This window comes from Bubalus bubalis, chromosome 14 (assembly GCF_019923935.1).
Source record: "Bubalus bubalis isolate 160015118507 breed Murrah chromosome 14, NDDB_SH_1, whole genome shotgun sequence".
NCBI lineage: Eukaryota > Metazoa > Chordata > Mammalia > Artiodactyla > Bovidae > Bubalus > Bubalus bubalis.
This window is the reverse complement of record NC_059170.1, coordinates 43,850,331-43,865,005: the sequence shown is the minus strand read 5'-3', so window position 1 is coordinate 43,865,005 and position 14,675 is coordinate 43,850,331. Positions and strand designations below refer to the sequence as shown.

Genomic DNA, 14,675 nt, shown 5'->3' with positions numbered 1-14,675 from the left:
TAAAAATCTAAAAAAGATTAGCTAGTACTCATTTCATTAAAAACTAAGGAATATTTTTTTACAAGGTTCTCTCTGCAAGAAAGAAGCTGTCTGGTGCCAGGCTACATAAAAGCACAGCACTTTGAAAACTCTTACAAGACAGAAAGTCCAAGTCACAGGTGCACAGTTAGTCAATTAAGACATTGAATTTAACTGTATTCTTTATAGTACATGCTTTATTTGCTTTTTATAATTAATATAACATGTGTTTCCAGAAGCCATAGAAGTTCTGGAGCAACCACCATGACCTATTTAGACATGTGGACCAAAAGTTAAACTAATTACCGGAGACATTTCTTACTTAAATGAGAAAAGTTTCCTTCATTAGAAAGCCTTCTGCATAACGTACTTCTGGCAAAGGAATAAAGTTTATTTAGAGTAATTCTGTTTGGCAGACAGTCATCACTTCTCAAACATATACCAATAATTGTTACGGTTACAGCAAAATAGTCAATTCTATGAAACATAAAAACATGAGCTTCTAACGGTGGAAACAAAAGGCTGATTATAAAATAGAGATTTACGATATCCCTGTTCTCTCTTAGAAGTCTGGATGGTGGGATTACTACTAGCAGTGGGCCATCATTTAAGATTTATGTATTTTAAAATGAACTACAAAAGATCAAACTTGACCAAAAATAAGGCATATATTAAAGTGTTAAAATTTTACATATAAACTTTGAAAACTCTTTTTTCTACCCTGCAAAATCCCATTTTTGAAATAATGTTAGGGATTCTCAACTGTTATAATATACAGATCTCATCTCATTTTACTGTTTCATTTTTACTCCAACACGCTTTAAAATAGAAAGGATTCTAAACACACCTATTTACATGACTTTCTGGAAAACTCATTCTAGAAATACTAAGTGTTTACAGCTGACTTCAAAGTTATTTGTGTTAAATTCTACAAAGAATTCTACAGAGATTGTACAGCTGATTATCATTTCCAAGTAGATGTTTTTCCTGCAAAGCTTAGCAAAATACGGCTTTAAGGTACAGGGTTGTTAACTGCACCTTCCTCTCTTGGTTCTGTCACTGAGGGATCTCATTAATATCTGTGAGTTAATTTTCTTTCCTATTTTTACCCTTAATCTTCCACATGCCCTGAGTTGCATCATTCTATAAAACATGCTTTCATCCGCAATGATGGCTGCAACATATCTGAGCAAGGAGTACAAACAAGTCTACTTACACATCCCTATTTCTACATGCACCTAAGTCCAACCTGCTCTATAGATGTCCAGTGCATGTTGCTGGAAATGTAGTGAATATGACAGAGACAACACAGTAGGACAGTATAGCTATTTACTACTTTGGGGGAGAAGCTTAGTGACTAAAGCTCGAAGAATTTAGCAGGGAATGTTTCACAAGGGCTTTAAACAGGGCCCAAGGCAAGGCTGGCAAATTTGGAGAAGGACCTCTTCATGTATCAAAAGGTTTGTGTGTCTGCATCATATATTCAAAACATCACATAAAGACAGAAAGGATGGCTACTCGGTAGTTCACAAATGACTCTAGTTCACTGGTAAGTATTATCAATTTAAAGGGTAAATCCTGAAACATTCCCAAACCTATAATCAGTTAAGAGGAAGTGAAGTACAAGTCGCTCAGTCATGTCTGACTGTTTGCAACCCCATGGACTATACAGTCCATGGAATTCTCTAGGCCAGAATACTGGAGTGGGTAGCCTATCCCTTCTCCAGCAGATCTTCCTGACCCAGGACTTGAACTGGGGTCTCCTGCATTGCAGGCAGATTCTTTATCAACTGAGCCATCAGGGAAGCCCAGTCAAGCTATCAGTCAAGAGGACCTGGTGCTAAAATTAAATGCCTTCACATTTCTTAAACTCTTCCCTTTCCTTTTTGCCACCTCCAATGCTACCATCTTAGTTCTTGCCATTAAAAAAAAAACAAAGCTATTATTTGTTTAATCACTTCCTCATTAATCGCCAGGCCCAATGTCCTACTCTGTCTTAGCACTATCACATTTCTAAACCCATCCTCTAAGTAAAGTCCAGGACAATCTCAAGCTTCACACATCAATCACGTCACCTGCTTGCTTGATATTCAGATAGTAGGTGGACAGTCAGTGGTCCCACCCCCTTCCCTGTCATCAGCCCACAAGCAGGGGGCTTCTAAAAGGAGGAAGGCCAGAGGCTACAGCCTGGTGACTGGTGGCTCCTTTGGCCCTTCTGTTTCAACTTAACCACCAATCACATTTCTTTAAGAGGAATTACTTCCCCTTCAAGAGATGTCAGAAACCATAATTTAAGGTGAGGTCATTCTCGAGAACATCCTAACATTTCAAACATTTTTAAATGGCCAAAGTCATCTTCTTCATAACAATATCTAATGTAGAACCCCAGCAAAAAGATGAGTGAGATGAGTATTTCTGAGGCTGACAACAGGCAGAGATTAGATCACACAGAAGTGGACAGGCCACAGAGTTCAAATTCGGCTGGTGAAATATAGAGTCAGTGGGGAGAAGCAGCAGCCTGGATGAGACACGTCGGACTCATTCCTGAAAGGTCACTGGTGCTGCTGCATGTGAAAGACTCGAAACTACAGAGAATTTCAACCTTCAGGGGTACTTTGACAAACCCCAATTTCACCTGCAAAAACACAACACGTACAATGGAGGCCTCACAGATACCTGGTCCTCGCTGGTCAGTCCCAGGTGCATGACGAGGTAAAAATGCACCAGGAAATCTGAGTTGGGCAGGACGTCCTGGCGCCGGGTCATCATGGAGCAGATCAGCTTATAGGCTTGCAGTTTGCCTTCCTTATAATCGTCAGGCAGCGTCGTCGCCTGCCAAGGAGACGTTCAGAGATTTAATCAACCCCAGATGCAGATGCATTTTGTCCTTTCATTTACTGCTCCATTGTCCACAAAGTTGTTTATAGAGATGTGGGAAGTGCTGGCTTGAGTAAGACCCAGCCTGTCTTCAAAACATGCAGTCTTGGGCAATTACATTTTTTAAACTCAATTTCAGAAAGGAAGGGGAAATTACAATAAAGGAATAAACACATATTCACTTGCCTTAAATAGCCATGATGCAAACATTCTGAGCGGTGGGATCAAGGCAGGAGGAGATGGAGAAGACTGGTTATCCAGGCTTATTGCCAGGTTATCCCGTATCTATGATTCAAAACGAGGAGAATTTTAGGCAAGATAATACACGGTTTATCCCAATGACACGTCAATATCATGCTCCATGGTCAAACAGCTGCTGTCAATTAAATTTCTGTAAGTTGAGTGAAAAGCTACAGCATTTACAAGTATTTCTTTTATCATGAGATCTACTGTCTTTTTGAATTGTGTGCTGGCTTTAGATCTAATGCAAAACTAGGGCATTGTTCGGAGAAGGCAATGGCACCCCACTCCAGTACTCTTGCCTGGAAAATCCCATGGACAGAGGAGCCTGGTAGGCTGCAGTCCATGGGGTCGCTAAGAGTCGGACACAACTAAGCGACTTCGCTTTCTCTTTTCACTTTCATGCATTGGAGAAGGAAATGGCAACCCACTCCAGTGTTCTTGCCTGGAGAATCCCAGGGACGGGGAAGCCTGGTGGGCTGCCGTCTCTGGGGTCACACAGAGTCGGACACGACTGAAGTGACTTAGCATAGGGCACTGTTATTCCTTCAATCTTAATGTTTGCAGAGGTCATTGTGAACTTCAAGTGATAAGGAATGGTTTCATGAGTTATACTCTATAAACACAAATCACATTTTTGAAAAAAGTACTAACATGGGGAAAACGTATATTGTAAACAAAAACCAACCCTAGAATGAAAATTGTATGTATTCTTTTACAAACAAAGGACAAGAGATTGTACTGTTACAAAAATTATCCTCAGAAATAAGATTATATACTAATAATGGCTTTCCATGTGGACGGTGAGGTTAAATTTCTTAGCATTTCTCTACATTCAAATTCTGTACAATAAGACCAGTACTGCTTTTATAAAGAGAGTAACTACAACTATTGTATAATATCCCATTCTTTGATATCCTATAGTAATAGTTTATTTATGCATTAAATAACTTTTAGACATATATAAAATGACCAAACTATAAGTATTTTTTATTTTTTGATCACCAAACGTACTTTGTCTCAGTATCTAAACTCTTGGTCCAGAATGTGTTCAAAAGTTACATGCAACACAGTTTTTAGGTTAAGTGACAAATCAATGTTACAATACTAGAATGAAAGGTAACAGTAGCAGGACGTACCTTTGCTAGCTTGTACCAGAGTTCATAGAGATAGCCAAACACCCTGGCATGGATTTTGGGTGACTGGATATTATTCACATCTCCAAGGATCCCCAAGATTCTTCGCCACAACACAGCGACTGAGTCTGGGTGCCAACCAGTGAGCGTCCCCCCAGCAATTATACTGCAGTCGTCAGCAAGGCATTCGCTGCTGTCTGTGAGGTAAAACATGTGTTAACACAATTTTTCTTTCATTGTTACAGTCTTTTATCTTTAATGCAAATGACCTATGCTTGAACATGTATGCAAATTCAGAGTAAAACAATTTGGAATAAAAGAATTGAGATGAGGTGTGAAATGGCTGACAACTTGGAAGGACAGGAAAGTGAGATTGATGAGGAAATGTCAGATGACTCTGATTCTTCCAACTAAAAGGGTGACAACCCAGAGATGACGAGACAGTTCCTGGAGACCCTGAGAAGGTCTTCATAAGCACTGGAGAGGAAGGAGAACTTGCGTAGGATGCGGCGGGAGCAGGGTCATGAGAAATAGTGGCCAGGACTGCCTCGAGGCGGGAGTGACATCTGTGGTGTCTGTCACTGTTAACTCAAGTGTGTGGGATGTATAATTTGCTTATAACAAGTTTTATCCTTCTTGGATTCAAGGAGCTGTAAGAAATGTGCATGATCATGTAGCTGTCACATACACCACCTCCATAACTGACATGAAACTTCCTCTTCATTCCACCAGGGCCCCTATGCAGTTGGTTCCCTCCCCGAACCTCTGTTCCAGACAACCACTGCCATTTCTTATCCTTACAGCATTGCCTTTTCCAGAATGTCAGATAAATGGAGTCCTTTAGTAAGTAACCTTTCCATCTGGTTTCTTTCACTTAGCATGAGGCATTTATTTGAGAGATTCATGCATAGGGTTGTGTATCCATACGTGTCACAGTTTATCCATTCACTTGATGAAGGACACTGGATAGTTTCTGGTTTTGGTTTAATTAGACCTAAAGCTACAAATGTGTACAGGCTTTTGTGTGAACATATATTTACCCTTCTCATCTGTAAGACAAGAATCACAAAATGGTATGTGATATTTCTTCTCCTTTAAGTGGACTGCATGTTCCTAAATGCCTGAGAAAGGAGTGTGTCCTCATATGTCTGAAAGTCTTGGTTCCCTGACTGGTAAATTCATAGCTTGGCTGGGTATAGAATTCTGTGTTGGAAAAGCTTTGCTTATTTTCCTACAGTTCCCTTTATAATCGTAGATTCAAAAATAATTCTGATAACTGAAACATTTGTGTGAAAAATTATTGACTCTGGAGAGCTTCAACATATCTGGAACAGGTTGAAAAAGACAGCTTCTCTTTTATTTGAAGCTTCAGTAAAGCTAGGAATTGTCCTCTACTTTTATAAATCTATTAGAATTAACCGATTAAATTGTTTTTAATTTTTATGTTGTTTTTACTGCTTTTGTTCCCTTTTTCACTCCCAGCATTTCTTCCTCGATCAATCTTGCCTATTTGCCTATTTTATTAATGTTTTTAAAGAGTGCTCTTTGCTTTTTCTATTGCTTTGTAGTACATGTATAGAAGCTGATTTAAAAAAAGATACTAACAAACATCCACCACCATAGAGCATCATTCCAGGTGCATGTGCTGTTGGGGTTTTTCAGGTCTAACCACAGAAACGGAAGCACAGTCTACGGATTCGAGGAATTCAAGGGGAGGAAGGCCCAGGCAAATCCATGGCTGGCTCTAGATGCTTCCTGAACTGTGCCTGAGAGAACCGTTAACAGCTTATTATGTTTATTATGCAAAGAGCACAAGACCTTGAAGCAGAAGATTTCATAAGGATGGTATGGGTGTCATGGAAAGGCCTTCCCAAAACCAGGAGCACTGTTTCTTCTTAGAGCAAAACACACCAGTATTTCCCACATCACTATCATAAATATACTCAGATATCCTGGAATGTGAAGTCAAGTGGGCCTTAGGAAGCATCACTATGAACAAAGCTAGTGGAGGTGATGGAATTCCAGTTATTCCAGCTATTTCAAATCCTGAAAGATAACGCTGTGAAAGTGCTGTACTCAATATGTCAGCAAATTTGGAAAACTCAGCAGTGGCCACAGGACTGGAAAAGGTCAGTTTTCATTCCAATCCCTAAGAAAGGCAATGCCAAAGAATGCTCAAACTACCGCACAATTGCATTCATCTCACACACTAGTAAAGTAATGCTTAAAATACTCCAAGCCAGGCTTCAGCAATACATGAACTGTGAACTTCCAGATCTTCAAGCTGGTTTTAGAAAAGGCAGAGGAACCAGAGATGAAATTGCCAACTTCCACTGGATCATCAAAAAAGCAAGAGAGTTCCAGAAAAACATCTATTTCTGCTTTATTGACTATGCCAAAGCCTTTGACTGTGTGGATCACAATAAACTGTGGAAAATTCTGAAAGAGATGGGAATACCAGACCACCTGACCTGCCTCTTGAAAAACCTGTATGCAAGTCAGGAAGCAACAGTTAGAAGTAGACATGGAACAGACTGATTCCAACTAGGAAAAGGAGTACGTCAAGGCTGTATATTGTCACCCTGCTTATTTAACTTATATGCAGAGTACATCATGAGAAATGGTGGGCTGGAGGAAGCACAAGCTGGAATCAAGATTGCCATGAGAAATATCAATAACCTCAGATATGCAGATGACACCACCCTTATGGCAGAAAGTGAAGAAGTAAAGGGCCTCTTGATGAAAGTGAAAGAGGACAGTGAAAAAGTTGGCTTACAGCTCAACATTCGGAAAACTAAGATCATGGCATCCGGTCCCATCACTTCATGGCAAATAGATGGGGAAACAGTGGAAACAGTGGCTGACTTTATTTTGGGGGGCTCCAAAATCATTGCAGATGGTGACTGCAGCCATGAAATCAAAAGACGCTTACTCCTTGGAAGGAAAGTTATGACCAACCTAGATAGCATATTCAAAAGAAGAGACATTACTTTGCCAACAAAGGTCTGTCTAGTCAAGGCTATGGTTTTTCCAGTGGTCATGTATGGATGTGAGAGTTGGACTATAAAGAAAGCTGAGCGCTGAAGAATTGATGCTTTTGAACTGTGGTGTTGGAGAAGACTCTTGAAGAGTCCCTTGGACTGCAAGGAGATCCAACCAGTCCATCCTAAAGGAGATCAGTCCTGGGTGTTCATTGGAAGGACTGATGTTGAAGCTGAAACTCCAAAACTTTGGCCACCTGATACGAAGAGCTGACATTTGAAAAGACCCTGATGCTGGGAAAGATTGAGGCCAGGAGGAGAAGGGGATGACAAAGGATGAGATGGTTGGATGGCATCACCGACTCGATGGACATGGGTTTGGGTGGACTCCGGGAGTTGGTGATGGACAGGGAGGCCTGGTGTGCTGCGGTTCATGGGGTCGCAAAGAGTCGGACACAACTGAGCAACTGAACTGAATTGAAGTGAAGAGACACATATAGTCCATGCTGGAATCCCACACACTGTATAGACAGCAAAAGCCAAATTGTGGACCTTCTGGACTCTCAGATTGACTTTTACAAAACCTCAGGCTCATCCTCCTGATGTTTAGTCTGTCAAATGAGTGCGGTATCAAGCATCTGTTGATCTGGTGAAGCTTCAACGAGCCTTACAAATAAACCTAAGCTTCCAAGTGAACAAACAGCATCATATGGCATGTAGTTTTCTCATGAAGAATGCGATGAGTCTTTAACCCCATAAGGGGTTAAAAAAGAGTCAGGAGATTTGACGACTTAGACTTTTGCTCCATCCCCAAGCATCACCCCCACAAGGCAGCCATCTGAGGTGGAGATCAGTCTTCAGCTTTCCAGTCATGCCAGGATTTCCCTTGAGTGATAGCTCCAAGTAAACAGAGGTCAAGTACCTTACCACCTGCATCTCCCTGCAACCTGCCAACGATCACATTCTCTGTTGTGGAAAGATCCCCCTTCCCCACCAAAAATTTATTCCTCAGTGATAAAATTCTAGGTAACGTCCTCCATCACATTATCAAAACACAGGGAGTCTTTTCGAGGTATTTGAAATGACTGCATGCTCAACATTACCGTGAAAAAAAATTTTTAGTGAGTTGAAATGTTTTTGCCCAAAATGATTCCACTTGTGGCATAAGCGACAGAACAGATGCTGACGTTTCACATGTAGATGATTCCTCAGTGAAGCGGCGCTTAATTAAAAATTGGGATTTGAGAGATTTCTGAAAATTTCACGTTCACCTTAAAAATACCAAACAGTTCATTTTCTTTTTCATGAGCAAGCTAGTATGCTAGCCTAAGAGCACCTTTTTATTTCATTCTTACTAAATGCTTCAGAGACATTAAATATTTTTTATTAAAGTAGGAAGTCTTGCACACAAAATTATATCATCTTTCCCCAAACACATACAGGCATAATACACAATGCTCACATACAGGAGTAATCTGAAGTTTAGAACTTTGCAAATGTACAAAGGATTTTAGTCATGAAATAAGTCTTGGTGATTGGTAAAATAAGGCAGCCAATCAAATGGCGACTTCACATGGCAGCAATTTTGTGTAGGTTTGGTGGAGTATAGATGAAGCATGGCCAGTGCTTTGAAAATGATTTTCCCATTTGAGTTGAAAAGGCACAAAGCCAAAAGCTCAATTGAAACACCTTAGTTCTGGGACCAGAAAAATTAGGCCTAGACTTTGATGATTAAAAAGTGGAGAAACAGGGGACTTTCCTGGTGGTCCAGTGGCTAGGACTCCATGCTCCCAATGCAGGGAGCCCAGGTTCAATCCCTAGTCAGGGAACTAGATCCCGCATGCCACAACTAAGACCTGGCACAGCCAAATAAATAAATAAAAGATTTTTTTTAAGTGGAGAAAGAGCAGGTTGGCACTCTGTTGACCATCACTGTGGTCTTTCTCATCTGCTTCCCAGACATGTAACATTCACTTAAAGATCTCCAAGGTGAGCAACCAATCTCTTGGTACTTATCATCATGATTTTTCTTTAGAACATTTGATACTTTCAAAACAGATCAAAGCCTGGTGGAGATTCCAAAAATGTGTGCAGTGACAGACGCTGACAAACCATTCATGCAAAAACAGTTTTGGTGGCAGGTAACAGGGATAATTAAAAGCAGAAGCTATAATTCAAAGCAGAAGTGGTCAAAGGATTTCAGTAACAACATTGAGAGGCAGGGTTGGGATAAATATACTAACAGAGATTTTGAAACTCAATCATACATATTTTTTACTATCAAAAAAAGGTTAAAATGTGTTGTTTTTAGCTAAATCAAACAAGAGCCTGCAGCTGAAAGCTGATTCTTCCCCTAACTGAAGTACTTACTGACTGATGCTCTCCTGTCATGCACTGTCGTGGAGCCAAAAACCAGCCGTGAACAACCAATCGCCAACGGCAATCCCATCCCTGAAGCAGGGCAACACCACTGACCCTTCCTCCACTAAAGTGAAGCGTTGAAAACTTCTAACTGAATCTTAAGATGTAGCACTAGACTTCCAGTGCTTGAGAATCCTCCTGCTAATGCAGGAGGCACAGGGTCAATTCCTGGTCTGGGAGGATCCCAGGTGCTCAAGGACAACTAAGCCTGTGGGTCATAACTACTGAGCCTGCACTCTAGACCCTGTGCTCCAGAACGAGAGAAGCCACTGCAATGAGAAACCTGCACACTCCAACGAAGAGCAGCCCTCACTCGCTGCAACTAGAGAATGCCTGAGAGCAGCAATGAAGACCCAGAGCAGGCAAAAATGTTAAAAAAAAAAAAGAGTATCACCGATCTAATAGGTACCTGGAAAAGAAGAAGCACCGAAGCTGGCCCTTAACCTTCAAGGTTCTGCTAACTCTCAGTTCTTAAAAGTCTCTCTGACAACGAAAAGAAAGTTTTATTTATGCTGGAGTTGAATTAATGACAACACTTTCTTATGGTTAGTCGTTTGTTCCATCTCATTTTAAGAAAGTCTTCCCTCCCCCAAGCTCTTAGATTTTTAGAAAATATTTTCCTTCAAAAGTTTTAAATTTTCCTTTTTACATTTGAGTTTTTATCCATTGGAACTTGGCTGCAGGCAGGGTGTGAGGTAGGGATCCTGCCCCCTTTTCTGCCCACTGGCTAAATGTTCTGCGTGCTTGACTGGGCAGCCCATCCTTCTCTCGTCAGATCTGGAAGGCTACCTCTTTCATGTACCACGACTCCATGTCCTTATGTATCCAGTATATGTTTTATATTGCATTCTTTTAGTCCATATGTCTATCTCTGTGATTAAAACTCTCTTTAAATAAGTCTCATCACACTTATCCCATTATTTGTCCTTATCAGGATAAATGTCTTATTTTTTCTGTCCTCTCAGTAAGTTCTTCAGTTGGTTGTGCCTATGGCTTAGTAATCTTTTTATTTCTTATAGCATCAAAAGCAGTATTTCTAGACTATAAGCTTATTTGCTAAATAAGAGATGAGTCAGCAGCAATATCAATACTTAGCTATTGTTGTTCAGTCATTCAGTCGTGTCTGACTCTGCGACCCCATGGACTACAGCATGCCAGGCCTCCTTGTCCTTCACCAGGTCCTGAAGTTTGTTCAAACTCATGTCCATTGAGTTGGTGATGCCATCCAACCATCTCTTCCTCTATCGTCCCCTTCTCCTCCTGCCCTCAATCTTTCCCAGCATCAGGGTCTTTTCCAATGAGTTGGCTCTTCACATCAGATGGCCAAAGTATTGGAGCTTCAGCTTCAATATCAGTCCTTCCAATGAATATTCAGGACTGATCTCCTTTAGGATGGACTGGTTAAATTTCCTTGCTGTCCAAGGGACTCTCAAGAGTCTTCTCCAAGACCACAGTTCAAAAGCATCAATTCTTCGGCACTCAGCCTTCTTTATGGTCCAACTCTCACATTTGTACATGACCACTGGAAAAACCATAGCTTTGATTATACTGACCTTTGTCAGCAAAGTAATATGTCTGCTTTTTAATACGCTGTCTAGGTTTGTCATAGCTTTTCTATAGCGTTATAAATACCCACTTCTTGAAAATCATAAGCTCAACTGAACAAAACTTACATGTGAGTCAATTCTACTTTCTTATTTTTGGTATTCTTGATACTCTGGCATCTGGGGCCTCCCTGGCCAGGAGGGGCTGCCACTTCCAGGGCTGCCAATTCCTAGAGATGACAAACAACTCACCAGGGAGTATGTCATTCACCTGTAAACCTCACAATCCCAAACCAAGCATCCTGACCACCTTCCTCTGTCTAGCTCTCACCAACAAGGGGATGCCCCGGTGCCCTCATCACTCCAGGGTCTGGCACCTGGCAGCCTGGGCCAGTGTCTGTGCTTCAGACTCGGCTGAAATGATCTGAACCAGCTGACCCCCAGTCTGCTTAGTCCGCCCTGCCCTCCCTTCCCTGTGCCAATGGCGATAAAGGACGTTGCCCATGTTTTCCTCTCTTCCTACTTGCCCACCAACCTAGGTGACCAACCCCCCATGTGCCCTCCTACGGGGCATGCTGCGTCCATATTTTTTTTTTCAAAAATTTCTTATTTATTTTTGGCTGCGCTGGATCTTCATTGGGAACAATGAAAATTTTCTAGTTAAGCCACAGTGGGGGCTACTCTCTAGTTGTGGTGCACAGGACTTCTCATCGCAGCGGCGTCTCGCTGTTGCAGGGCACAGGCTCAGTAGCTGTGGCACACAGACTCAGCTGCCCTGCAACACGTGGGGTCATCCCAGGTCAAGGATCGAACCTGTGTCCCCTGCATTGCAAGGCAGACTCTTAAACCCTGGACCACCAGGGAAGTCCCCGTGCCTATTTCTAAAAACTTCTTCCTCATGACAGTCACCTCCATGTCTCCATATCTTGCCATACAAATCCCAGACACATTTTGAAGCAGTCCACTATAAATTTAACTGTCATTTCCAGAAAGCATGAAATGATTTAAATAAGAAAGCAAATACAAAACTAAACTGCTAGCTGGCCAATGATAAAGGAATTTAAGATTTTAGAAGCACTTAATTATTCCAAGCATTTAATAACTGGTAGGATTATTCAGTGAGAAATGGAGATACATTCAAATTGTTGGATTGCTCGCTTTGTATGTCCTAGAGATCAGGGTAACATGAGTTTGCTTTGTTCATTTACAAAGAAGTTTTTCTCCTAAGAACAGAAAGTTAAATTCAGAACAGTGATAATCCATAAACCTTATCATATTACGGTTTGTCCTTTTCACAGATGACAAGATGAACTATTGAACTGAGTGTACTGATTCTCAATATTAGGATTTCAAAGAAGAGCTGAGTATCTGGAGGAGTTAATCACAGCAGAGAGAGCATCATATGAAATTACCTCACACAAGTGTATTAGACCGAGCGTACCAGGCACACACTGAGATGGGATCAGAGCTAAGCCTTCCAGAAGGCAGACAAAAGAGGCAATCACCCAATTTTCTCTCCTTTCAATAAAAGTAATTAAAGCTAGTCCTTGTTTAGGCAAATTCAGCTTACTGAAAATGTACTAAAGTCTTCAACAGTACCATGACGATGATTCCCCTTGGATAATCTGAATATTGGACCCAAAGAAGCAACTGATTCCATAAGTGTATCAATAATTCTCAAATAGTTTGAATGGGGTTGGCAGTTGTAATTTGAACAGCAGCGTAGAAGAAAGGAGTGGGCATAACTTTGCAAATGCAGTCAAAACACTCTGGAAGCCAGTTCCAATGCTAAGGCCTACTTTCTAGTAAGATGACATGATTTCTCTGGGTCTCAGCTTCTCCACCCCTCAAACAGAATTTGTATAACCGGACCTGCTTACCATAAAAATCAAAGAGGATGTCTCAAAGTTCTTTGTAAACTGTCAAAACCTTCATAAATTTATGATATTATTATTCACAATTATTATATTTATTTTCTATATATAATGATTTTGTATTATATGTATTATAGAAATTATTATATATTATAGAAATGATTTTCATCATTTCTATAATGAAAGAATCACATATTTGAGAAGCACCAATTACTACCCAATAAGTTAAAAAAGTAAGCACATTGGTTTTGCCAACTGTTTTCTCATTGACTTTACAAGGCTTCTTTCATGGGCAGAGGTGAACATTTAGACCAAAAATGTCCACTATCTGTTGAGAATGGCACATACAGCATTATAAGGCAATGCGTTGTTCACAGTTGTTACAGTTAACTGGTTTGTTTTTCCAGTCTTAATTCAGATAAACATTAAATGCACATTAAGATCATTCTTCTTGGTCTTCTCTATCTCATAGATAAAAGATTTTTATCTAACACCATTTTTCTATGTAAATTTTATGAAGGTGTTATGCTACTACACTAGAAATTTCCCAAAACACAGAGACTGGTTAAAATTTATACTGTAATTTATGAAAACCAGTTTGCTTAGTTAAAAAAAAAAAAAAAGCTAAGTTAAGAGTTTAGCCTTTACTTCTAATTTTAAAATGATTTTTAGTGGTTTAATACCACTTTTACTCAACACACGTTTTGTGGTTTGTTGTTGTGGATCTCATCAAGGATGTCTATGGACCTGGGAACGTGGTGGGCCAGGAGGGATGTGGCCGTGGCGGGCACCTCCCATGCTAAGCTCCTCAGAACACTGGCCTCTCCCAGAAATTTCTCACCAAAACCAAGCAAAACAAAAACCCAACTTCTCTTGGTGCCCTCTGTGTGACAGGCCAGGGAACTGAACCTGAAGTGAAAGAGGTTCACTTTCCCAGGGTCACACGATAAGCGTGTATGCGTGGGCGTTCATGTGTGTGTGTGTGCATGCATATGAAGAGCTAAATCTGCTCTATGCGCTTGACATAGAGACTCACTCACTGATTCCTCCAACAACTCTATAACATGGACTATTAGTATCCCCACTTTACTGTAAAGAGAAAACTGAAGGACAGAGAGCTCAAAGCCAGCTCTCTGTCAAAGCCACCCGGCTCAAAGCCACCCAGCAACTCCTTGGCAGAGCCTGGATGCCATCCCAGAAAGTTCGGCTCTGTAACCTATTCATGAATCTTAGAACTATGAATACTCAAGGGGAAAATGTTGCAAAAAAAAAAAAAAAAAAAAACAGAATATGACGACATTTTTAAAAAGCTTAAAACCAAAATTAAATGATATGTTGTTTGAATAGACAGATACTGTGGTTAACACTTTATAAAGAAGTGGGAATGGTTATTAAAAACCCCAAGAAAACTTAAATAATTGCAAAAAATAAATTATTTAATTAAAAAAAAACCACTGTGGAAAGGGTCACAGTATTCACATGAGATGACAAGAGAAGGGAAGGACTTGAGAAGGGGGCCCCCCTGTTGGGGGGTCTCACTGGTGGGGGAGCTATTCTACTTTTTACGCTCGGGGCAGGCTCACC

At 40.7% G+C, this 14,675-nt stretch overlaps 1 protein-coding gene across 22 annotated transcripts in view; it reads right to left on the bottom strand.

Annotated features, from left to right (window-relative positions):
* The window catches only part of RALGAPA2 (Ral GTPase activating protein catalytic subunit alpha 2), a 279,853-nt gene that overhangs the window by 147,639 nt on the left and 117,539 nt on the right, over positions 1-14,675 (bottom strand). For all 22 annotated transcript variants that reach the window (XM_025264159.3, XM_025264145.3, XM_025264151.3 and 19 more), the window contains 3 exons: positions 4,275-4,468; positions 3,082-3,180; positions 2,695-2,850 (listed from right to left, as the gene is read on the bottom strand). In XM_025264159.3, the coding sequence (XP_025119944.3) occupies positions 2,695-2,850; positions 3,082-3,180; positions 4,275-4,468 (449 nt within the window). The remainder of the gene's footprint in view (positions 1-2,694; positions 2,851-3,081; positions 3,181-4,274; positions 4,469-14,675) is intronic.